We start from the raw sequence: 24,137 nt of genomic DNA, 5'->3' as shown, positions 1-24,137 counted from the left end.
ATCCCAGCCCTTCCCTGGCTTCTATAAAGCCAAAGCTGTGAACTAACAAAGAGGAGGCAGAGACAGACGAAAAATAAAGTAGGTGAGAAGGTGCACTGAACTGCTCGACCATGCCAAGGGTCTACTGAGTGTCTATGCTGGGTTTGAACAGTTATCTTTTGCTGACAGTTCTTTTAAAGGGAACCTGTCATCAGAAATTTAGCTATAAAGCTAAAAGTTCCCCCCTCTGCAGCTCCTGGGCTGCATTCTAGGAAGCTTCCTATAGTTTTTGTGGCACCTTTTATCCCAAAATAAACACTTTGTAAACTGGTACCTTTTCTTATGCAAATTTCTTAAATTTTCCATGGGGGCGGGCTGCCTGTGGTCAGTTGCTGTCCTCCAGCAGATTTACGCCGCCCCCGAACGCTGATTTTGAAAGCTCAGGACACCGCCCCTGGGTGCCCGTGGTCCCGCGCATGCGCTGTTCCACTGTAGCGGTGCCGTGCAGTGTGTGCACGTGTGACCGCTGTGACGCTTTGCGCGGGCACGAGGTTATGGTGCCGCGTCTCCCCGTAACCTAAGCTCTCCTGCTCCGTCCGCTCCTCCCATCTATTTCCTGCTGCTGAGCAGGATGGGAAGGAGGGGACGTCCGGGCATCAGGCCAGCGAGCGCTTGCGCATAACGCTGGAGTAATAGGGGAAATTGCGGTCACGAGGTTATGGGCGGCACTTACTGATGACACTAACAGCGCCGCCCATAACCTCGTGCCCGCGCAAAGCGTCACAGCGGTCACACGTGCACACAGTGCACGGCACCGCTACAGTGGAACAGCGCATGCGCGGGACCACGGGCACCCAGGGGCGGTGTCCTGAGCTTTCAAAATCAGCGTTCGGGGGCGGCGTAAATCTGCAGGAGGAACAGCAACGGACCACAGGCAGCCCGCCCCCATGGAAAATTTAAGAAATTTGCATAAGAAAAGGTTCCAGTTTACAAAGTGTTTATTTTGGGATAAAAGGTGCCACAAAAACTATAGGAAGCTTCCTAGAATGCAGCCCAGGAGCTGCAGAGGGGGGAACTTTTAGCTTTATAGCTACATTTCTGATGACAGGTTCCCTTTAAGTTATCCTCATCTGAGCATATACGTAGTGACAGACACACACTCAGGATACACTAACCTCTACAATCATCTTCACAGTAGGCAGAGTGGTTGCAAGGTTTTGTGGGTGTGGAGGGCGCACAGTGATGGGAATACAACCAGCATAAAGGCAACCAAAAAATGTGGCGATGAGGTCGATACCTAATCAAATTAAGACAGGAAAGCTGCATCATTATACAATATATAGGAAAGAATGAACCTGCCATACAAAAAAACTAAATAAAAAAAATCTCAATTGGCCATTATATTTACTTGTCCCCTATTTTTGGTAATGCAATAAACTTAGGTGTCTTAACACATGGAATTAAAGGGGTTGTCCAGGGATAAATAAACCTTACCCCGGTGACTGGATTCAGTACTGGCAGCTCCATGGTGTACAGAGTAAGAAGAGATGTCGCTGTTCCACCATTCACCGGACAGTTCTGGTGGCCTGTGATTGGCTGCAGAAGTCAGGCAACTTAAGCAGCGCATCAATGGATGTTTATTGATGACGCACTGCTCAAAGTCACCTGATCGGTGCATCCAATCACAGGTCGTAGCTGTTCGTCCCCTGGTGGAAAGGTGGGCATCATGGAGTGGGCTATGCTGAATCTAAGTGGGTACTCAGTAAGCGAGTATGGCCAAGTTTGTTATGTTTTACATATCCAGTCCCCTCTGCAAAGTTTTGTTTTGTTAGGACAACCCCTTTAAACATCGGGAAAGTAGCTAATGTCTAAAAGGTGTTCCATATCTCCCCCATAGGCAGATTTGGGGTTGGAAGGATCAGACATCTTACATAATTAAATGTCTGACCCTTTATTCACCAGGATATATCTCTGGGTACTGTTCTCTGAAATATGTGGATTATCTCCCCACTGATTATATATGCAGAGCCCCAGCTCTGGTTTATGGCCACCTTTATTTCTCCATATCGTATCACCTAGTCCCATCCAAACAGAACCCATCACCTGGCCCCTAGTAGAATTACTAAAAGTTGGTTCCATTGCACTCACCTGGAGGAAAAACAAGGGATACATGATCTCCAACATTGAGACGAGCTTTCTCTATGAGCCCAGCAGCAACACGTTCTGCTCGCTTGTGCAATTGCGAACAAGATGCAGAGCTGGCCACAGCGCCCTGCGAAGAGGAAGAAGGGAATTTTGTTTACTTACCGTAAATTCCTTTTCTTCTAGCTCCTATTGGGAGACCCAGACAATTGGGTGTATAGCTTCTGCCTCCGGAGGCCACACAAAGTATTACACTTTAAAAAGTGTAACCCCTCCCCTCTGCTATACACCCTCCCGTGCATCACGGGCTCATCAGTTTTGGTGCCAAAGCAGGAAGGAGGAAACTTATAAATTGGTCTAAGGTAAATTCAATCCGAAGGATGTTCGCAGAACTGAAACCATGAACCAAAAGAACAATTCAACATGAACAACATGTGTACACAAAAGAACAACAGCCCGAAGGGAACAGGGGCGGGAGCTGGGTCTCCCAATAGGAGCTAGAAGAAAAGGAATTTACGGTAAGTAAACAAAATTCCCTTCTTTGTCGCTCCATTGGGAGACCCAGACAATTGGGATGTCCAAAAGCAATCCCTGGGTGGGTAAAAGAATACCTCGATAAAAAGAGCCGAAAAACGGCCCCCTCTTACAGGTGGGCAACTGCGCCTGAAGGAGTCGCCTACCTAGGCTGGCATCTGCCGAATCATCGGCATGCACCTGATAGTGTTTCGTGAAAGTGTGCAGACTCGACCAGGTAGCCGCCTGACACACCTGCCGAGCCGTAGCCTGGTGTCGCAATGCCCAGGACACCGACGGCTCTGGTAGAATGGGCCTTCAGCCCTGCAGGAATCGGAAGCCTGAAAGAACGGTAGGCTTCAAGAATCGGTTCCTTGATCCACCGAGCCAAGGTTGACTTGAAAACCTGAAATCCCTTACTCTGGCCCGCGATAAGGACAAGAGCGCATCAGACCGGCGCAGGGGCGCCGTGCGAGAAATGTAGAGCCGGAGTGCTCTCACCAGATCTAATAAATGCAAATCCTTTTCACATTGGTGAACTGGATGCGGACCCAAAGAGGGTAAGACGATATCCTGATTGAGATGAAACGGGGATACCTTAGGGAGAAAGTCCGGGACCGGACGTAGAACCACCCTATCCTGGTGAAACACCAGGAAGGGGGCTTTGCATGACAGCGCTGCTAGCTGAGACACTCTTCTGAGTGATGTGACTGCCACTAGGAAGGCCACCCTTTGCGAAAGGCGAGATAGAGAGATCCCGCATCGGCTCGAAAAGTGGCTTCTGAAGAGTCGTCAGCACCCTGTTAAGATCCGAGGGTGTTAACGGACGCTTGTAAGGTGGGACCGGAAAGCGCCGATACTTGTCCCTTGAGAGAGCCGAGAGACAAGCCCTTGTCCATTCCGGATTGAAGGAAAGAAAGAAAAGTGGGCAAGGCAAACGGCCAGGGAGTAAAACCCTGAACAGAGCACCAGGATAAGAAGATCCTCCAAGTCCTGTGATAGATCTTGGCGGACGTTGGTTTCCTGGCCTGTCTCATGGTGGCAATGTCATCCCTGATGACGCTAGGAGCCAGGACTCAGTGGCCACACAGTCAGGTTTAGAGCCGCAGAATTCAGAAGGAAATATGGCCCTTGAGGCAGCAAGTCTGGTCGGTCTGGGAGTGTCCACGGTTGACCCACCGTGAGGTGCCACAGATCCGGGTACCACGATCACCTCGGCCAGTCTGGAGCGACGAGGATGGCGCGGCGACAGTCTGACCTGATCTTGCGTAACACTCTGGGCAGTAGTGCCAGAGGAGGAAATACATAAGGCAGTCGAAACTGCGACCAGTCGTGAACTAGCGCGTCTGCCGCCAGAGCTCTGTGATCCTTGGACCGAGCCATGAATGCCGGGACTTTGTTGTTGTGCCGAGACGCCATTAGATCGACGTCCGGCGTTCCCCAGCGGCAACAGATCTCTAGAAACACGTCCGGGTGAAGAGACCATTCCCCTGCGTCCATGCCCTGGCGACTGAGAAAATCTGCTTCCCAGTTTTCTACGCCCGGGATGTGAACTGCGGAGATGGTGGAGGCTGTGGCTTCCGCCCACAGCCGAATCCGCCGAACTGCTCGGAAGGCATGACGACTGCGCGTGTGCCGCCCTGGTGGTTGATGTACGCAACCGCCGTGGCGTTGTCCGACTGAATTCGGATCTGCCTGCCCTCCAGCCACCGCTGGAACACCTTTAGGGCTAGATCCACTGCCCTTATCTCCAGAACATTGATCTGAAGGGAGTACTCTGTCGGAGTCCAGGTTCCCTGAGCCGAGTGGTGGAGGAAGACCGCTCCCCACCCTGACAGACTCGCGTCCGTCGTGACCACAGCCCCAGCTGGGGGCCGGAAGGATTTTTTCTTCGCCCAGGAAGTGGAAAGAAGACACCACTGAAGAGAGGTTTTGCTGCAAGGGAAAGAGAGACGTTCTTGTCTAGGGACGTCGACCTCCTGTCCCATTTGCGGTGTCCGATAGAATCGGACGCAGACGAAACTGCGCAAGGGAACTGCCTCCCTTGCTGCCACCATCTTCCTTAGAAAGTGCATGAGGCGCCTCAAGGGGTGACTGGGCCCGAAGGAGAGATTGCACCCCTGTCTGTAGTGAACGCTGACTATGCAGCGGAAGCTTCACTATCGCTGAGAGAGTATGAAACTCCATCCCGAGGCAAGTCAGTGATTGGGTCGGTGTCAGTTTTGACCTTGGAAATTTGATGATCCACCCGAACCCCTGGAGAGTCTCCAGAGCAATGGTCAGGTTGTGTTGACATGCCACCCAGGAGGGTGTCTTGACTAGAAGATCGTCTAGGTAAGTGATCACCGAGTGGCCCTGAGAGTGTAGGACCGCCACCACTGCTGCCATGACCTTGGTGAAGACCCGTGGGGCTGTCGCCAGGCCGAATGGCAGTGCCACGAACTGAAGTGTTCGTCCCTGATGGCGAAACGCAGAAAGCGTTGAAGCTCGGGTGCGATCGGTACATGGAGATAAGCATCCTTGATGTCAATTGATGCTAGGAAGTCTCCTTGTGACATCGAGGCTTCAGAGTGTTCACCGCCTGAAAAAGTGCATCGGCTCGCTCGGGGGGCGGAGATGTTTTGAATAAACGAGTCGGAGGACGAGAGCAGAGCTCTATCCTGTAACCGTGAGACAGAATGTCTCTCACCCATCGGTCTTGGACATGTGGCCACCAGGCGTCGCAAAAGCGGGAGAGCCTGCCACCGACCGAGGACGCGGTCTTGGTGAGGCCGAAGTCATGAGGAAGCCGCCTTGTGACTTAGACCGCTATGCAGAAGAGTTCCTCTAGCCCTCCTCTGACCTGTTGGACGTGGAGGAACGGAACTTTGCTGAGGACCGAAATGACCGAAACCTTTGGACTGGGGCAAGGACGAGACCTTTCCCTTGGACTGTCTAGTAACTTCATCCAATTGCTCGCCGAACAAACGGTCACCAGAAAATGGCAAACCGGTTAAGAACTTCTTGGAAGCAGAGCCTGCCTTCCATTCACGTAGCCACATGGCCCTGCAGACTGCCACCGAATTGGTGGATGCTACCACTGTACGGCTCGCAGAGTCCAGGAACGGCGTTCATGGCGTAGAACGAAAAAACCTACGCCTGAGAAGTGAAGGACACAACCTGCGGGGCAGAGGTATGTGCAACCCCAATAATCTCAGCCAGAGAAGCTGAGATAGCTTGGAGTGCCCTCACGGCTGCGAAGGCTGGAGCAAAAGATGCGACTATGGCTTCATAGATGGATTTCATCATAAGCTTTATTTGCCTGTCAGTGGCATTCGTGAGAGATGGCATCTGCCACTAATACTACGGATCTAGCCGCCAGCCTAGAGACTGGAGAATCCACCCTGTGACACTGAGCCCAACCCTTAACAACGCAGGGGGGAAAAGGGTAACGCGTGTCAATAAGGCGCTTAGTAAGCGCTTGTCCGTAAAGTTCTGTGCTTCTGGACGGCCCCTCTGGAGTTAGAGTGATCGAAACACGCACTCCTGATGAAGTCGGGGAAGGTTCCCAGCGGGCCCGCTTAGCCTATCAGAGGCCGCGGTCCGTGACGGAGCTCTCACCGTGGGATCTGGTTGTTACCCCAGGAGCCCCTTGTTGTACCGACCCAGAGGGACCCGGGAGCGATGAACTCACAGCTCCCTGGCCCTGTGTTATCGGTCTGGACTGCAAGGCTTCCAGTATCTTAGCAGACCCTCTGTCCATAGACTGAGTCCTGGAATGTGAAAGCTACTCAGAGATTTGCTGATTCCAACATGCAAACTCTGTCCCTGTCATCTGTGCAGTGGAAACCGGCGGTACCACCTGGCCGAGGGTCCCACCAGTGCCGGAGGCTCCGGCTGAGTGAGTGCCCTCGGGGCCAAGCATTGTACACAATGAGGGTATGTGGAACCTGCCTGTAATATAGCCGCACAAGAGGTACAGGTTGTAAAATAAGCCAGTGCCTTGGCACCCTTACTCTTTAAGAGCAGACAACAGCATGTCGTCCGCAGAGTAATCAGTGAGGGTATACAGCCAAAAGCAAATAATGCTGCCGAACAGTGAGATCATATACCATATAAATAAACATATATATATATACACTGCGGCACCAAGGGGGGTCAGCACCTGAAAACTGGTGCCCCACAGTGCTCAGTGAGGGGGAAGGAGGATACCAACGTATGCTCCAGCCCTCCCTGCCGACGTCCAGTCGGTCGTCCCGTCGTTACCCCTGACTGGCAGGCCCGAGAACGGGAGTATATGGTACTAGGCCGCAAGAGCCGGGGACTAAATTTAAAAACGCGTCCGGCAAACATGGCGCGGTCGGCGCGGTAGTCCCAGTCTCACAAACCACTCAGCAACCGCTGCGGCATTTGTAACACAGATGCTGCATGCACCGTCCCTCAGGGGACACAGAGTACCTTATGATGCAGGGCTCTGTCCCTGATGATGTCCAGTCTCCTGTCCGTCAGAATCCCCCAGGGGCTGCGGATGGAGCCCGGTCCCAGTGCATGGCGACCGGTTAGGATCCCCCTCTCCCAGAGCAGTGGAGCAGATTCTGAGATCCTCCACCGGCAGAATTATAACAATGGCTGCCGGCGTTCCGAGGGGAGGAGAGAGCCGTGGGCGGAACCGCAAAAGTGCGGGAACCTGGTGGCCCATAGTGATCAGTGAGGGGGGCGGAGGACAGCGAAGTGTGCTCCAGCCCTCACTGTCGGCATCATACCGACCGTCCCGCCTTTCTCCCTGACTGGCAGGCTCAGGGGCGGGAGTTTAACACACTAGGCCGCAAAAGCCGGGGACTAAAGTAAAAACCGTGGCCGACAAACAGGCACGGTCGGCGCGGTAGTCCCAGACAAAAAATCCACACCGCAGTCGCAGCTGCGTCTGAGGCCAAGGTGCTTCATGCACCGTCCCAACGGGGACACAGAGTACCTGTAGATGCAGGGCCATGTCCCTGACGATACTCCGTCTCCTGTCCGGCAGATTCCCCCAGGGGCTGCGGAGGGAGCCCGGTCCCAGTGGCTGGATGACCGGTTAGGATCCCACTTCCCCAGAGCCCCTAAGGGATGGGGAAGGAAAACGGCATGTGGCTCCTGCCTGTGTACCCGCAATGGGTACCTCAACCTTAACAGCACCGCCGACTCAGTGGGGTGAGAAGGGAGCATGCCGGGGGCCCTGTTAGGGGCCCTCTTTTCTTCCATCCGATATAATCAGCAGCTGCTGCTGACTAAAATGTGGAGCATTGTGTGCATGTGTGCCTCCTTCAACACAAAGCATAAAACTGATGAGCCCGTGATGCACGGGAGGGTGTATAGCAGAGGGGAGGGGTTACACTTTTTAAAGTGTAATACTTTGTGTGGCCTCCGGAGGCAGAAGCTATACACCCAATTGTCTGGGTCTCCCAATGGAGCGACAAAGAAAACAAGGGTTAATAGCAGCAAACCTCCGAGATGCATCATGGCATGTTGTATGTTATTCACATAGCAGCTAATTGATTAAAATACAATGATCATGTCCCAAAAATAAGATCTAAGGCCCAACTTTACCAAAGATTGAGAAATTTACAGCAAGTCATTGGTGCACCCAATTCAACTCTGCTGCTTGATATTTACAAAATGTTTCACTTAAATGATAAATTTTGGTACAAATTACGTCGACAACATTTTACATCTGGTAGCACAATTCCTAATGTTCGATAAAAGCAGGGAACCAATGTGTCATATGTAGAGCAAGATAGACTTTTTGTTTAAAAAATAACTTTGTATGCATGTTAAAAATTGTTATAAATAGAAACATAAATATACCGTAATTTTGCCAATTTTTTTTTTTTTTAAAGACTGCAAGGGCATTGTCTAGAATGTGATTTTTTTTGCAACTTTAATATAAAAATGTGCTCCTAAATTCGTCATAATTCGGGGCAAAAAGTTAACCACACTTTTCTCATCAATGTTACAATTTGGCGTACATACTAAAATAATAATAATAATAATAATAATAATAATAATAAAAAGTGTAATAAATGGCGTAAAACATTATTTGGTATAGGCGGTTATAACAGGAAAATGCAGCGAATTGCACAAAATTTGTGGGAAAATATAGTGATAAATGTCCCTCAATGTAAAAGGAATACACAACATTTTTTTTTCTGACCAGCAATAAACTCTTTAACCCCTTCACGGCCATGGACGGAAAGATCCGTCCTTGTGCCCTGGGCCTTAACGACCAAGGACGGATCTTTCCGTCATGGCGGAATCGCGGCACCGGAGCCTCCGGTGACTGCAATATGTTAACATAAACCGCAGATTCGGGGAGGAGGGGACCTGTTCCTGACCTCAGGAGGGGTGGTGCCTCCTCCCCGGACCTACGGAGGCTGTGATTGGTTGAGCGGCGTTCGTCAGCCAATCACAGCCACTGTAATGTTCCAGCCATTTAAAATGACTGAAACATTGAAATCCAGCCATGGTCAGTGCAGCTGTAGCACTGGCCATTGGCTGGAGCTGGGTGACCTCACTGGATCACCCTCCCCCAGCTCCAGTAGCTCTGATTGGACAGATCGGCCTTGTGACCGATTTCTCCAATCACAGTGGACCTGTTGCCGGTGACCGCCCCCATCAGCTTCACTTGTCGTCCCTGCAGCACGCCAGCACAGTGAGTGTACACAGTGCAATGGCAGGGCGACAAGCTCCGGTCCCATGCTGTTATGAGACCGGAGCATGGGACCCGGAAGTTGCTGCGCTGCCAATGCACTGTATGAAACCAGCGAAAAGCCTCCCGATCCGCCGCTGCCCTCCGCGATCTGCCACCTGTCTCCCCGATCTCCTGCCCGCACCCCCACCCCTCGTATCTGCTGCCCGCACCCTCACCCCCACACCTCCCGATCCGCTGCCGCCGCCCTCCATCTGCCACAGTGCCACGGCTCCCTCCCCTGTCACCCCCGTGATGTGTGCTCCCTCCCCTGTCACCCCCGTGATGTGTGCTCCCTCACCTATCACTGCCGTGATGTGTGCTCCCACACCTGTCACCGCCGTGATGTGTACTCCCTCCCCTGTCACCCCCGTGATGTGTGCTCCCTCCCCTGTCACCCCCGTGATGTGCGCTCCCTCCCCTTTCACCCCCGTGATGTACGCTCCCTCCCCTGTCACCCCCGTGATGTGTGCTCCATCCCCTGTCACCCCCGTGATGTGTGCTCCCTCCCCTGTCACCCCCGTGATGTGTGCTCGCGCACCTGTCACTGCCGTGATGTGCGCTCCCCTCCCCTGTCACCCCCGTGATCTGCTGTCCGCTCTCCCTCCACCTCTCACCCCCGTGATCTGCGCTCTGCTCACCTCTCACCCCCGTGATCTGCGCTGCCCTCCCTGTCCCACCTCTCACCCTCCCCGATCTGCTGCCTCCTTCATCTCCTGTGATCCTGCTGCCTAGATCCATCCTGTAGGGTAACTATCCCCAATTTCACCTCCCACTCCCCTTCCCTGCCATCACCCCTTCCCCCCCATCCTCTGCCGCTCTTTCATCCACTGCGCCCTCTCCCATCCGCCCCCACCCTATCCCAGCCGCCGCCGTCTCACATTCACAGTTGCTCCCTTTATATGCCGCTGCCCCCCCATCTGCCGCCCCCCAATCTGCCGCTGTTCTGATCCATCCTGTAAGTATTGTTCGTGGCTCTTTTCTAACTATCCCCAATCGCATCTCCCACTCCCTCTCCCCCCCCCTCCTCCCCCACCTGCCTGCCGCTAAGTGCTGATCAGCTACGTGATTGGCTGATCAGGTACGTAATTGTTGCTCTAGTTTTTACTTTTTTTTGTGCACCCCAAATAAAAAAAACAAAACAAAACATGTACAATTAGGTACCTGATCAGCAATCGTCCTGCAGTCGTACTCTACTTTGGACAGGACTTCTTTTTTCCATCCCACCTAGTCCCCCCCCCCCCTTTTTTGCAGAACATTTGTGCGTGCGCCCTATTTTTTTTTCTATGCCATGGGGGGTCTTATTTCCAAAATGGGGTCACATGTGGGGGAGCTCCACTGTTTTGGCACCTCAGGGGGTCTCCAAACACAACATGGAATACGCCAATTATCCCAGACAATTTTGCGTTTGAAAGTCAAATGACGCTCCTTGCATTCTGAGCCCTGCTGTGCGCCCAAACATTTGATTTCCACCACATATGAGATGTCTGTGTACTCAGGAGAAATTGCACAATACATTTTATGGTGCAATTTTTCCTGATACCCTTGTGAAAAAAAAGCTACCTGGTTGAAGTAACAATTTTGTGGTAACATTTTTTTTTTTTATTTGCACGGCTCAACTCTATTAACTTTTGTGAAGCCCCCAGAGGTTCAAACTGCTCAATAAACATCTAGATAAATGCCATGAGGTGTCTAGTTTCCAAAATGGGGTCACATATGGGGGAGCTCCACTGTTTCGGCACCTCAGGGGGCTCTCCAAACGCAACATGGTGCGGCTAACGATTCTAGCTAATTTTCTGTTCAAAAAGTCAAATGGCGCTCCTTCCCTTCCGAGTCCTGCCGTGCGCCCAAACAGTGTTTTTTCGCCACATATGAGGTATCTGCGTGCTCAGAAGAAATTGCCCAACAAATTTTGGGGGTTCATTTAATCCTACTACCCTTGTGAATATGCAATATTTGAGGCTAAATTAACATTTTTGTTGCAAAAAGTAAAATGTTCATTTTTTCCTTCCACATTGCTTTAGTTACTGTGAAGCACCTGAAGGGTTAATAACCTTCTTGAATGTGGTTTTGAGTAGCCTGAGGGGTGCCGTTTTTGGAATGGTGTCACTTTTGGGTGTTCTGTGTCATGTAGACCTCTCAAAATCACTTCAAATGTGATGTGGTCCCTAAAAAATGTGGCTTTGTAAATTTTGTTGTAAAAATGAGAAATTGCTCATAAACGTTGAACCCCTATAACTTCCTTAAATTTTTTTTTTTTTTTACCCCAAATTGTTCTGATGTAAAGTAGACATGTGGGAAATGTTATTTATTAATTATTTTGTGTCATATGTTTCGTTGGTTTTAGAGCATAAAATTTAAAAGTTTGAAAATTACAAAATTTTCGCGAAATTTCCGTTTTTTTCACAAAGAAACGCAAAAAATATTGGCCTAAATTTACCACTAACATGAAGCCCAATATGTCACGAAAAAACAATCTCAGAATCACCGGGATCCGTTGAAGCGTTCCAGAGTTATAACCTCAAAGTGACACCGGTCAAAATTGCAAAAAAAAAAAAAAGGGAATTTTGTTTACTTACCTTAAATTCTTTTTCCTATAGTTCCGTATTGGGAGACACAGACATTGGGTGTATAGCTTCTGCCTCCGGAGGACACACAAAGTACTACACTCAAAAGTGTAGCTCCTCCCTCTGAGCTTATACACCCCCTGGAGAACCAGATCTAGCCAGTTTAGTGCAAAAGCTGAAGGAGAATAGCCACCCACAAGTAAAAACAGAGCAAGAACCGGAACAACCGGAGACTCTGTCCACGACAACAGCCGGTGATAACAAGCGGAACAAGAAACTGCCAACAGGGAGGGTGCTGGGTCTCCCAATACGGAACTATAAGAAAATGAATTTACGGTAAGTAAACAAAATTCTCTTTTTCTTTATCGTTCCTATGGGAGACCCAGACATTGGGACGTCTCAAAGCTGTCCATGGGTGGGAATAAACAGAAAAACTAAGAAGTAGGCGGAGCCTAACTTCACAAATGGGCGACAGCCGCCTGAATGATGCGTCTGCCCAAGCTCGCATCTCCCGAAGCATGAGCATGCACTTGGTAGTGCTTTGAAAAGGTATGCAGGCTAGTCCAAGTGGCAGCCTGACAGACTTGCTGAGCCGTAGCCTGGTGCCTGAAAGCCCAAGAGGCACCGACAGCTCTGGTCGAGTATGCCTTGATCCCCGGCGGGGGAGGCACCTGAGAACACTGGTAGGCATCCGAAATGGTCGACCTAATCCAACGGGCTAAGGTCGGCTTAGAAGCAGAGAGGCCCTTACGCCGACCTGTGGTTAGCACAAAAAGAGAGGTGCACCGCCCAAGAGCAGTGGTGCGAGACACATAGATCCGGAGAGCACGCACCAGATCCAGAGTATGCAACGCTTTTTCAAAGCGATGAACAGGAGCCGGACAAAAGGAAGGTAGGGTAATGTCCTGGTTAAGGTGGAAAGGAGAAACCACCTTAGGGAGAAAGTCCGGAGTCGGACGGAGAACCACCTTGTCTTGATGAAAAACCAAAAAAGGTGACTCCGAAGAGAGCGCAGCCAAATCAGAGACTCTCCTGAGGGAAGTTATGGCCACTAGAAAAACCACTTTCTGTGAAAGACGAAACAAAGAAACCTCCCTAAGAGGCTCAAATGATAGTCCCAGCTGCAGACCGGACTGTAGAAAAGACAGAAGGGTCGGCAAGGAAAAAGGCCAAGGAGGATGGCCGGAACAGCGACACCAGGACAGGAAAATTTTCCAAGTCCTGTGATAGATATTGGCAGAGGAAGACTTATGGGCCCGAGTCATAGTGGAGATGACTTCAGGGGGGATACCAGAAGCCGTCAAGATCCAGGACTCAAGAGCCACGCCGTCAATCTGAGAGCCGCAGAATTCTGGCGGAAAAACGGACCTTGTGAGAGAAGGTCTGGACGGTCCGGAAGATGCCACGGCACCTCTACGGACAGATGGAGTAGGTCTGGATACCAAGCTCGCCTGGGCCAGTCCGGAGCAATGAGGATGACTCGACGGCCCTCCATTCTGATCTTGAGCAGAACTCTGGGCAAGAGAGCTAGAGGGGGAAACACGTAGGACAGACCAAACTGGGACCAGTCTTGAACCAGAGCGTTCGCGGCGAATGCCTGAGGATCGTGGGAGCGAGCCACGTAAACTGGAACCTTGTTGTTGTGACGGGATGCCATTAGGTCCACGTCCGGAGTGCCCCACTTGCGGCAGATTGACTGAAACACTGCCGGATGCAGGGACCACTCGCCACTGTCCACGGTTTGACGGCTGAGATAATCTGCCTCCCAGTTTTCCACGCCTGGGATGTGGACTGCGGATATGGTGGACTTGGAGTCCTCCGCCCATTGAAGGATGCGTTGTACCTCCAACATTGCCAGGCGGCTGCGTGTCCCGCCTTGGTGACTGATGTAGGCAACCGCTGTCGCGTTGTCTGACTGGACTCGGATGTGCTTGCCCGCCAATAGGTGGTGAAAAGCTAGGAGAGCCAGAAGCACGGCTCTGGTTTCCAGCACATTGATCGAGAGGGCTGACTCGGACGGAGTCCAAGTGCCCTGTGCTCGGCGGTGGAGACATGCCGCTCCCCAGCCGGATAGACTGGCATCCGTGGTGAGGATCACCCAGGACGGGGCCAGGAAGGAGCGTCCCTGAGACAGAAAGAGGGGCCGAAGCCACCACTGAAGAGAGCTCCTGGTCTGTGGCGACAGAGCCACTAACCTGTGCAAGGAGGAAGGCCGCTTGTCCCAACAGCGGAGAATGTCCAGCTGCAGTGGACGCAGATGGAACTGGGCAAAGGGAACAGCCTCCATTGACGCCGCCATCTGACCCAGCACCTGCATCAGGTGCCTGATGGAATAACGGCGGGGCCTCAGCAGAGAGCGCACCGCCAGTTGGAGGGACTGCTGTTTGATTAAGGGCAACTTCACAAGTGCCTACAGAGTCTCGAACTGTATCCCTAGGTACGTGAGACTCTGGGTCGGAGTCAGTGGATATGGGCAGATTGACAAGCCACCCGAATTGAGCTAGAGTGGCGAGAGTGAGCGAGACACTCCGCTGACAGTCTGCGCTGGATGAGGCCTTGACTAGAAGGTCGTCCAGGTAAGGAATCACTGCCAACCCCTGGAGGTGCAGAACCGCAACCACTGCTGCCATGACCTTGGTGAATACCCGAGGGGCCGTGGCTAACCCGAAGGGAAGAGCCACGAATTGGAAATGTTCCTCTCCGATTGCAAAACGTAGCCAACGCTGGTGTGAAACTGCAATTGGCACATGGAGATAGGCATCTCTGATGTCGATGGACGCCAGGAAATCCCCTTGGGTCATTGAGACAATGACTGACCGCAGAGACTCCATGCGAAAATGCCGCACCTGAACATGCTTGTTGAGAAGCTTGAGATCCAGGATGGGCCGGAAGGAACCGTCCTTTTTGGGGACTAGGAAGAGATTTGAGTAGAAACCTCTGAACCGTTCCCGGGCGGGAACCAGTACAATTACTCCGTTGGCCTGCAAGGATGCCACGGCCTGAGAGAAGGCGGCGGCCTTGGAGCAGGGGGGGAGTTGACAGAAAAAATCTGTTTGGCGGGTTGGAAGAGAATTCTATCCTGTAGCCGTGGGAGATGATATCCCGCACCCACTGATCGGAGACGTGTTGAAACCACGCGTCGCCAAAGTGGAAGAGCCTGCCACCGACTAAGGACGTTGCTGGCGCGGACAGATAGTCAAGAGGAGGCTGCCTTAGTGGCAGCAGCTCCTGCGGTCTTCTGTGGACGCGCTTTTGTGCGCCAGTTGGATTTTTGGTCCTTGGCTGAGTTAGTGGACGAGGCCGAGGGCTTAGAGGACGACCAGTTGGAGGAACGAAAGGAACGTAACCTCGACTGATTCCTACCCTGGACAGGTTTCCTGGTTTTAGTTTGTGGCATGGAAGTACTCTTCCCGCCAGTAGCTTCCTTAATAATTTCATCCAGCTGTTCACCGAACAGCCTGGACCCAGCAAAAGGGAGTCCAGCAAGGTACTTCTTTGAAGAAGCATCTGCCTTCCACTCTCGAAGCCACAAGATCCTGCGGATAGCGAGGGAATTAGCCGAAGCCACCGCAGTGCGGTGAGAAGCCTCCAGCATGGCAGACATGGCATAGGATGAAAAAGCTGAAGCTTGGGAAGTTAAGGTAACCATTTCGGGCATAGATTCCCTGGCGAGGGAATGCATCTCCTCTAGAGAAGCAGAGATGGCTTTGAGAGCCCACACTGCTGCAAAAGTTGGGGAGAACGAGGCCCCTGCCGCCTCATATACAGATTTGGCCAGAAGGTCAACCTGGCGGTCAGTGGAATCCTTAAGAGAGGTGCCATCATCCACTGATACAACGGTCCGGGCTGAGAGTCTAGACACCGGGGGGTCTACCTTTGGTGAATGAGCCCACTCCTTGACCACCTCAGGTGGAAAGGGAAAACGTTCATCAGAACCACGCTTTGGGAAGCGTTTGTCAGGACAGGCCCTAGGCTTGGTCACAGTGGCCTGAAAACTGGAGTGGTTAAAGAACACACTCTTTGTCCTCTTAGGCGAGGTAAACTGGTGCTTTTCTGCCAGATAGGGTTGCTCCTCTGATACTGGCGGATTGAGATCCAGTACAGAATTAATGGACGCAATCAAATCACTAACATCTGAGTCACTTTCGGACAGATCAATGGGGCACATGGAGTTAGCCTCCGAGCCCCCTATAAAGGCATCCTCCTCGTCCTGCGAGTCAGCTTCTGAAAAAGAGCCGTGGGACGAGAAAGGAGAGGGAGCCCTGAGTCTCCTTTTAGGAGGACGGGGTCTGGGACCAGATGATGAATCCTCTGTGAGCTCCGGTCCTGAGAGAGCCCTAGCAGCAGAGGCACCCTGTGAAGGGGGCTGATGCATGTTCAGCAAAGTCCTGGACAGCTGTCCCATGGAGTCGGCAAAAGACTGGGAGATAGACCTAGAAAAGGATTCTACCCAAGCCGGGGGTTCAGCCACAGGAGCCGGAGCAGCCGGAGAGACCACTGGGGGTGCGATTCCAGGCTGAGGCATCGTCAGGTTAGAGCAGGCATCACAATGTGGATAGGTGCTCGGTTCAGGCAGTAGGAGCTTACATGCAGTGCATACTGAATACAGCTTTGGAGCCTTGCTTCTCGTGTGAGACATGCTGCTGGAGTGGGGGCTCTGCCAGAATGACCCCCAGAGAGTATATACAGAGGTCCACAACCAGAGGTTGTGGCTTACCAGACCGCTGGAGCGGTGTTGTGTGCCCTCCAGATCCCGAAGCCCGGACCCCCAAGCACCTCAGCAGGGATGCTGCAGACCAGTGCTGATCGCAGGGAAAAACGCTGAGAAAATGGCCGCCGGAGCGAAGAGAGGGGGCGGGACTCACTCTGAGGAGCGGGATCTGGAGGGCCATAGAGACCTACAGGGGAGGAGACATGTACCCAGTGAGGAGTGTCCCTCCCCTGTGCAGAACGGCCGCTGGGCGGTACCGCGCTGTACCTCTGCATGAATAACATGCGAGGGCAGTGAAACCGAAAGTAGGCCTCCGGCGAAGCCGGGGCCTAAATTTGAGCGGTGCGGCCGGCGCGCAGGCACCATCGGCGCGGTTCTCAGGCGACAGCAAGAGAACCCGCCGGAAATGTCATAAAACTCACTCAGCACACTCTCCCACAACAATAAAGTACAGGGACCCCCAATATATAAACGTCTCAGGTACTTATCTTGCTGAGACGCAGGGTTCCAAGTCCCTGGGGATGAGTGCTCCGGTCCAGCAGGATCCTGAAGGGCTGCGGATGGAGACCGGTCTCCTGCCAAGCATGGAGAACCGTGCTGGCTCCCACTTCAAGCCAGAGCCCAGGAGGGATGGTGAAGGAGCACGGTATGTAAGGCTCCAGCCTTGGAATCAACCTTAACAGCACCGCCGACACAGTGGGGTGAGAAGGGACATGCCGGGGGTCCAGGCTTGGACCCACTTTTCTTCAAACTCTTTCCAAAAATGAAAAATCAGATGAGAATGCATGTGTGGATGTATGCCTCCTGAACACAAAGCGATAAACTGGCTAGATCTGGTTCTCCAGGGGGTGTATAAGCTCAGAGGGAGGAGCTACACTTTTGAGTGTAGTACTTTGTGTGTCCTCCGGAGGCAGAAGCTATACACCCAATGTCTGGGTCTCCCATAGGAACGATAAAGAAATGGCCTGGTCTTTAGGGTCAAAATAGGCTTGGGGCTGAAGGGGATAAAGTGACTTGATTAAACTAGGCCTTACATGTTAAGGGTACTCACCAGATTTATTCCTTATAAACTGTTGCCACCACCAATAAGCTCTTATATACAGCGTTCTAGAATACTGTATATAAGAGCCCAGGCCGCTCTGTATAATGTAAAAAACACTTGTCTAATACTCACATAGCGGTCTGATGGACGTCGCTGGTCTTGGTACAGCATGTCCTGTCTTCTTGCGATCTCCATTCTCCTTCCTGGCTTCATGTGGATGACACTTCCTACGTCATCCACACAGTGTCCTCCATTGCGATCCTGCGCATGTGCACTTTTTTCTGTCCTGCTGAGGACAGACCAAAGTACTGTAATGCGCAGGCGCGAGGAAAGGACAAAGGACACCTGAGCATGTGCACTACAATACTTTGATCCGTCCTCAGCAGGGCAGAGAGCAGTGCGCATGAGTGCAATGGAGGCCACGTAGGACGTGTCATCCACATGGAGCTGGGAAGGAGGATGGTGATAGCAAGAATAGAGGAGGTGCTGGATAGAGATTAAAAGGCACCCATCAGACCTGACCGCCCCACACTTGAGTATAATAAAAGGTGTTTTTTACATTCTACACAGCGACCTGGGCTCTTATACACAGTATTCTAGAATGCTGTATATAAGAGCTCACTGGTGGTAGCCGCAGCTTTTAGTGGAAAAACTAGAGACAGGTTCCCTTTAAAAACCTATTTGCTAGAAAAATTTAGTGAGACGAGGAATACAAAAGGAGATTTAATTAAAAAAAAACAAACAAAAAAAACACAACCCTTATATGCGCCATGTTTCATCAAGAAATAGTCAAATTATTTTACCTTGGAATTAAGCAAAAGAAGCAAAAGATGATCCGGGGTGGTTTGTGCCCTCCACTGTAAAACATCAGCCAGGTAAAGAAACTGGGAACACAAACAAGAGACAGATTTTAGGAAGGCGAAGGCTATGCTCACAGAGTTTTTCAAGGGGGTAACAAAAACATGGGTTTTTCAAGTAAAAACCATTTCAGGTAGTTTTCCTTTATAGGAAAATTTTTGCTAAATCGTTACTGAAGACCCCCCCCCCCCAAATTGTTCTGCACCGCCTTTTGATTGGACAGTGCACAGTTTGGAGAAGTTTCCTTCAAACTCTGAAAAACCTCTTCATATAAACAGCAAAGTGGATGTTGCAATTAAATTAATTGGATGAATTTTCTGAGAATTTTAGAGGATCTACACAAACAAATCCTCCAAAAACTATGCGTGAACAGTGTTAACCTATTTTATCATGCCTTCACCTTCTTTGCTTGGTCATTGTCCTCGAGCTGGGAGACATCTCTACCACAGGCTTGTGCAATTCTTTTTCCAGCCACTAAGTTTCCCACAATCATGGAAGCAGGACCCACATCTAATACAATGAACAAACAATTAATACATTTTTCCTGGAATATACAGCATAATATAGCAAGGTACGAAAGGCAAAACTCAAGGTAAATACCTGGCTGTTTCTGTCGTGGTTTCGGCAGGTTGGTGACACACGTGTGTGGGCACATGAGAACGTTGCATGGATGCAGAGAACCCTCCAGAAAGTGCTGCTTTGTTTCAGAGATGTGAATCCCGCCTAGAGGAGCTTTGGGAAGAGTGTTGGCAGGTACAAGTGCCAGACAGTATACACCCACCTGGTGAATGCTGTCTATTGCCTGTAGGAACAGTAATGGATGAGTAAAGCAATCCTCGGGCACTCATTTGTTTCACAATTCTTGTGCACATTGGCTGCATTACCTGCAGTACTCTACTCATCCACTGGAAGCTGTCTTCTTCTGAGGAGTCCGGACGCTGCTCTGCTACCAGCACAATCCTCTCGTCATGCAGCACATTGACCGAGAACACGGCTATCCTACCGGAGAGAAGAACAGCCAACCCAACATTAATGACTGCTCGCTACATCTTCTTAGCTATTAGACCAGTGTTTCTCAACTCCAGTCCTCAAGAACCACCAACAGATCATATTTCCAGGTTTTCCTCAATCACGTTTTCAGGATTTCCTTAATGTTGCACAGGTGATGGAATTATCCCCTAATATTGAGGAAAACCTGAAAACATGATCTGTTGTTGGGTCTTGAGGACTGGAGTTGAGAAACAGTGTATTGACAATTTCACATATAAAAGGGTTGTCTGCATGGATAATGCATTATGATACTGGAGTATATGAGGCCTGCAATATATTGTATTGATTACATAGCTCGCTGGGTCTTTCAATAACCAATCATGAAGAGGTCAAGGCACGTGGACCCGTTGCTAATAGCCTGGCGGATCTGACCAGTAATTAGGGGAAATTCCTTTTTATGCCATGCCCGACATAAGCAATGGTACATTCATATGTTAGCACTTAACGACTTGTTTAATGTCACTTTATATCACGGTCTTACCTGCCTCTATATACAAACTTCATTGGCTCTACAGCGAGGGCTGTTGCGACTACATCATCGCAGCTGTGCCTGCGTCCACTTATGACCATCTGACCATCCACTTTCCCAACAACAAAAACCAAACGCTCCTGCAATGGGTGACAGATTGGACATAAAATGCTCAGCTGGGTAGATAGAAGAGGTCAAGAGGACTTTTCATCACAGTTTTCACGCTGAACTGGACACATGATGCAATAGGTGCAAAGCAGAATAAAACTTTTTTTAAAGTTCGCCTATTCATTGCAGAGATTAGCAATCAACAAATGTGCACCACATGAGTTAATTTTCCTTAAGTCCAAGTGGATAGTTTTCAAAGGGGGCGTGGACTTTTTCCTCCTATATAAAGTTGCCCAATCATCAACAGGCAGCAACACCCAGGAAAAAGAAGAACACGCCCCCCACCATAGCTTAGAGCAGATCTCTCAATGTGTGAGATGCACAACACACAGCCCTGATTTCCTGGTGTAATTTCCTGAATGACTAGAAAGCAAGATGACCAACACCTTTCAGATGGATGACACCTGTCGCACCCAGGGCTATGGGATACACAGTCCCGGGGCCTGGTTTTATTTAACTGGGAAGTGTCACGGGTGTAATGGCCGGTGCCCGGTTCTGTGACCCTGGGGGTCGCTTTTAAAAGGGGGATATTTACAGGGATGATTAATAAAATTTTTGTCATGACGCCACTTGCGGGTTGCGGCTATGTGGATGGAGCCGCCGCTGCACAGCTCTCACTGCTGGGGCTGATGTTAACGGCAGCCTGGATGTTGCGGCCCTCCGCAAGTAGGGCCAGGCCCCAGGGGATAGATGATGATGGGCCGCGGAAAGAAGGTAAGCCACACAATGGATTGCAGTGCAACTGGTTCTTTACGCACGGAGATGTTGCTGGCAACCCGATGGAGGCTGGTCCTCACCACTGGTCCCTTTAGTTCCAGTGCCGGTGTGGTGACCTAGTGGCTTACTTTCCCCTGCACCTGTCTCTGGTTGGTGGGTCCCCGTGGCTTGGAGCATCTGGGGGTCCCCTTCTGGTTGTCTCTCAGTCTTACTCCGTACGGCAGGTAACTTGAACCCTGTTTGGACTGGTCTCTGTTCTCGTTCCCAGATTCTGCTGTCATTACTGTGCCCCGGACTTTACGGTCGGTGAGGTCCTGGATGGTCCCCTCACTGTACAGATTTTCCTGACCTAGGGCTCTGTACCCAGTCGGTGCTATGGTTCCGAGAGTACTACACCGTACTCTTTCGGCAACCACACGCCTGAGCCTGACAGGTCACTGCTACACTCTCCCGTCAGTACTGTTACGTCTGTCTCCTTTCACCTCCACTTGCTGACTCGTCTGGCCCCGCATCCCTGGTTGGTGTCTAGTGGACTGGATCGGTTCCACCCCTAGGTGGCCATCCATTGGGTCCAACGCTAGCCAGTCACCAGTTCTTGGTGGGGGGTAAATTAAAGGGATTGAATTTATCTTTTTGATGTTACCGGCACTTGTCTTCTGGGTTCCTGGGGGTAGGCCCTACATCTTTGACAGGGTGCGGTTCTTGTAGCTCCTGATAGCTCAGGGGTGCTACAACACACAGCCCTGATCTCCTTGGTCTACCCTCCAGAATGCTTAGAAAGCACAGATAACTAACACCTTTCATATTCATGACACACAGCCCCGAACTCCAGGTCTAACCTCCTGAAGGATTAGAAAGCACAGATGACCAACACCTTTCAAATGCATGACACAGCCCAGATCTCCTAGTATAACCTCCTGAATGATTAGAAAGCACAGATGACTAATACTTTTCAGACAAGGTCCCTGTGGGAGGAGGGGCTGTACAGCTGACTTGAAAAAAATTTAGTGAAAGGTACTTTAAAGGATTGTTCAGAAGCGCTCTACTACCCAGCCAGATGACCTCCTCCTTTAAGGAAGGCAGTGCACTCTTGCTTGATTAATAGTTTGCGTCACCGGCATTGCTGTGTTGCTGGCACCATCTGTGTGTTTTAAAGATGCTGCTATATGAGGCAGCCTTATCTAGTGCGGCAGAGGTAAGCATAGTTGTACTGAAACTGGGAGGGGATATTTCAAAGATTTCAAAGCAGTGCTTTCAACCTCTACTGGAAAGAGCTTGTAAACATTGTACATTTTTGCCCAGCACTAAGGGTAGTTGGTAATCTAGCAATAAACTGTAAACTAAAAATGTGAAATATCAGGGGAACTCAGGGAACATTTTCATATATAGTAAATTACAAAAGTGTTCATAGTTACAAGTAATATCAAACAAAACCCATCAATAAAGCTAGGAATAACACTTTAATATATTATCCTTGTTAAAGAATAACAGCTACACAATGTGAGCACAATACATGCAGGACAAATGTGGAAACTAGTGGGAGAAGCCAGAACAAGCTATTGCCATTATTTGGTGTGATGGAGTTGCAATTTGTGGATTTCCACATTAAATGCTGCGTACATTACACTAGTGGGCAAAACACACATATAATAAAAGCAAGATGTGCAGAGCTCAACACGGTAATGAGGAAAATCTCCAACATATAGAAATACTCACAGGACCAATGAAGCCTAACAGCCCAGTTCTGATAAATGGCTTGGAGGAGACTGGATCTCCGTTGGCAGTAAGTGGCATAGTCTATAAAAAGCACACAAATTGACAAGATAAGCTCACACAATATTACATATAGTACATCTTGGTCTGCACCTTCAGTCAATATTACACACCTCAAAGATATTCTTAGTGATTCCATGCAGACCGTAGTATGCGTTGCCTGTAGAGTTTGAGGAGACGCATAGCTCCCCAACTTCATCCGTCTTACACAGATGTGGTGCCCCCTCCATCTTCACCACACACATGCTGGCTACAAAAAAAAAGTAACTAAGTCAGTCCTGTATGCAACTTCAAGGAATACTGGACCAAAAATATGGCCCACGCCTTTACCTCCAGGCATAACTTGCCCGACATCCTGCACAGTAAGAACAGAAAGCTTCTCCTCCGTGTCCGCCCGAATCACACCATAGCTTAAGCCATTCATTGACAGAACCACCTTCCCAGGGGGAACTCCACCTAAATCTGGTGGCCTGAATATTGAAAAAAGGTCAAGTTGACCAAATCGCAAGTAAAAAAATTATATAAAATGCTTTAGGAGAGAAGAAAAAGTATTCATACTGAGATGTCAAGGGGTGGACAAAGTAAATCACCTGCGCATGGACACGGTGAGAGCCTCGGCTGAGCTGGCACAAGGACAGATCACTTCTGGCCTCAGACCCCGTGATTGGAAGACGTTGAGGAAGGCATCACAAGAAGATATAGACCCTGGAAATATAGACACTCTTTAAAAGTATGATACCAAAGTTTTTACTAGGACAATAATGGGTTTGGTGGAGGGGTTGGTATGTGTTTTGGAATTGATGGCTAAATAACATCACAGTGATCCCTTGGTCTCTCCCTAACTGGATGGGAAAAATAGAAAAAAACCCTCTAAATAGGTTTTAATATTAGACACTTACATGGATTGGCTCCATCTGCCACAATCAACATTCTCAGAGAACCTAGGCTGACGTCACGCTGGTCTCTCTGTGCGAGAAGAGACCAGTGCATGTCCCTAGACTTCACCAGTGCAACGCGGGCTGCAGAAAGAGGCAAGGTGGTAAGGTCAACGGGTCTCACTATTCGAAAACATTTGTAACATTCTAGTAAGATATCAAGTTCTTCATAAGGCCACGACCACATTTCTGTCCTATTCAGAGGGAGACAAAAGGAATTCCCATGCAAAACAAACCATCACTTAACTATGCTTTTACACTGGAAACTGTTTTGAAAGACATTGTGTAGTACAAAAATGTTGAGACTTTTTAAAGTTCAGCAAAAAAAGTTGCGATTTTTGGTGTTTTCACACCAGTTTGAAGCAGCTCCACGAAAATGGACCATGCTGGGACGTTTCTTAGGCCAGAAACTGGAGTAGCATTTCTTGTGCATGCCAACGAGTAGATGTGCCAAATTCATCAATTGCCATAGGTCTCTTAATGAATTTGGTGAAGCGAGACCTTGATTAA

At 50.2% G+C, this 24,137-nt stretch overlaps 1 protein-coding gene across 10 annotated transcripts in view; it reads right to left on the bottom strand.

Moving 5' to 3' along the window:
• The window catches only part of DIP2A (disco interacting protein 2 homolog A), a 184,217-nt gene that overhangs the window by 15,335 nt on the left and 144,745 nt on the right, over positions 1-24,137 (bottom strand). For 9 of the 10 annotated variants that reach the window (XM_075317444.1, XM_075317446.1, XM_075317445.1 and 6 more), the window contains 12 exons: positions 23,592-23,711; positions 23,283-23,397; positions 23,023-23,162; positions 22,806-22,942; positions 22,636-22,716; positions 20,047-20,174; positions 19,400-19,514; positions 19,116-19,317; positions 18,916-19,025; positions 18,461-18,541; positions 2,128-2,251; positions 1,155-1,276 (listed from right to left, as the gene is read on the bottom strand). In XM_075317444.1, the coding sequence (XP_075173559.1) occupies positions 1,155-1,276; positions 2,128-2,251; positions 18,461-18,541; positions 18,916-19,025; positions 19,116-19,317; positions 19,400-19,514; positions 20,047-20,174; positions 22,636-22,716; positions 22,806-22,942; positions 23,023-23,162; positions 23,283-23,397; positions 23,592-23,711 (1,475 nt within the window). Of the gene's footprint in view, positions 1-1,154; positions 1,277-2,127; positions 2,252-18,460; positions 18,542-18,915; positions 19,026-19,115; positions 19,318-19,399; positions 19,515-20,042; positions 20,175-22,635; positions 22,717-22,805; positions 22,943-23,022; positions 23,163-23,282; positions 23,398-23,591; positions 23,712-24,137 lie in introns of those variants that run through there. The other variant, XM_075317454.1, reaches the window with a different exon arrangement.

This window comes from Anomaloglossus baeobatrachus, chromosome 7 (genome assembly GCF_048569485.1).
Source record: "Anomaloglossus baeobatrachus isolate aAnoBae1 chromosome 7, aAnoBae1.hap1, whole genome shotgun sequence".
In the NCBI taxonomy this organism is placed as follows: domain Eukaryota; kingdom Metazoa; phylum Chordata; class Amphibia; order Anura; family Aromobatidae; genus Anomaloglossus; species Anomaloglossus baeobatrachus.
The sequence above is the reverse complement of the archived record's forward strand: the minus strand, read 5'-3'. Positions and strand labels throughout refer to the sequence as shown.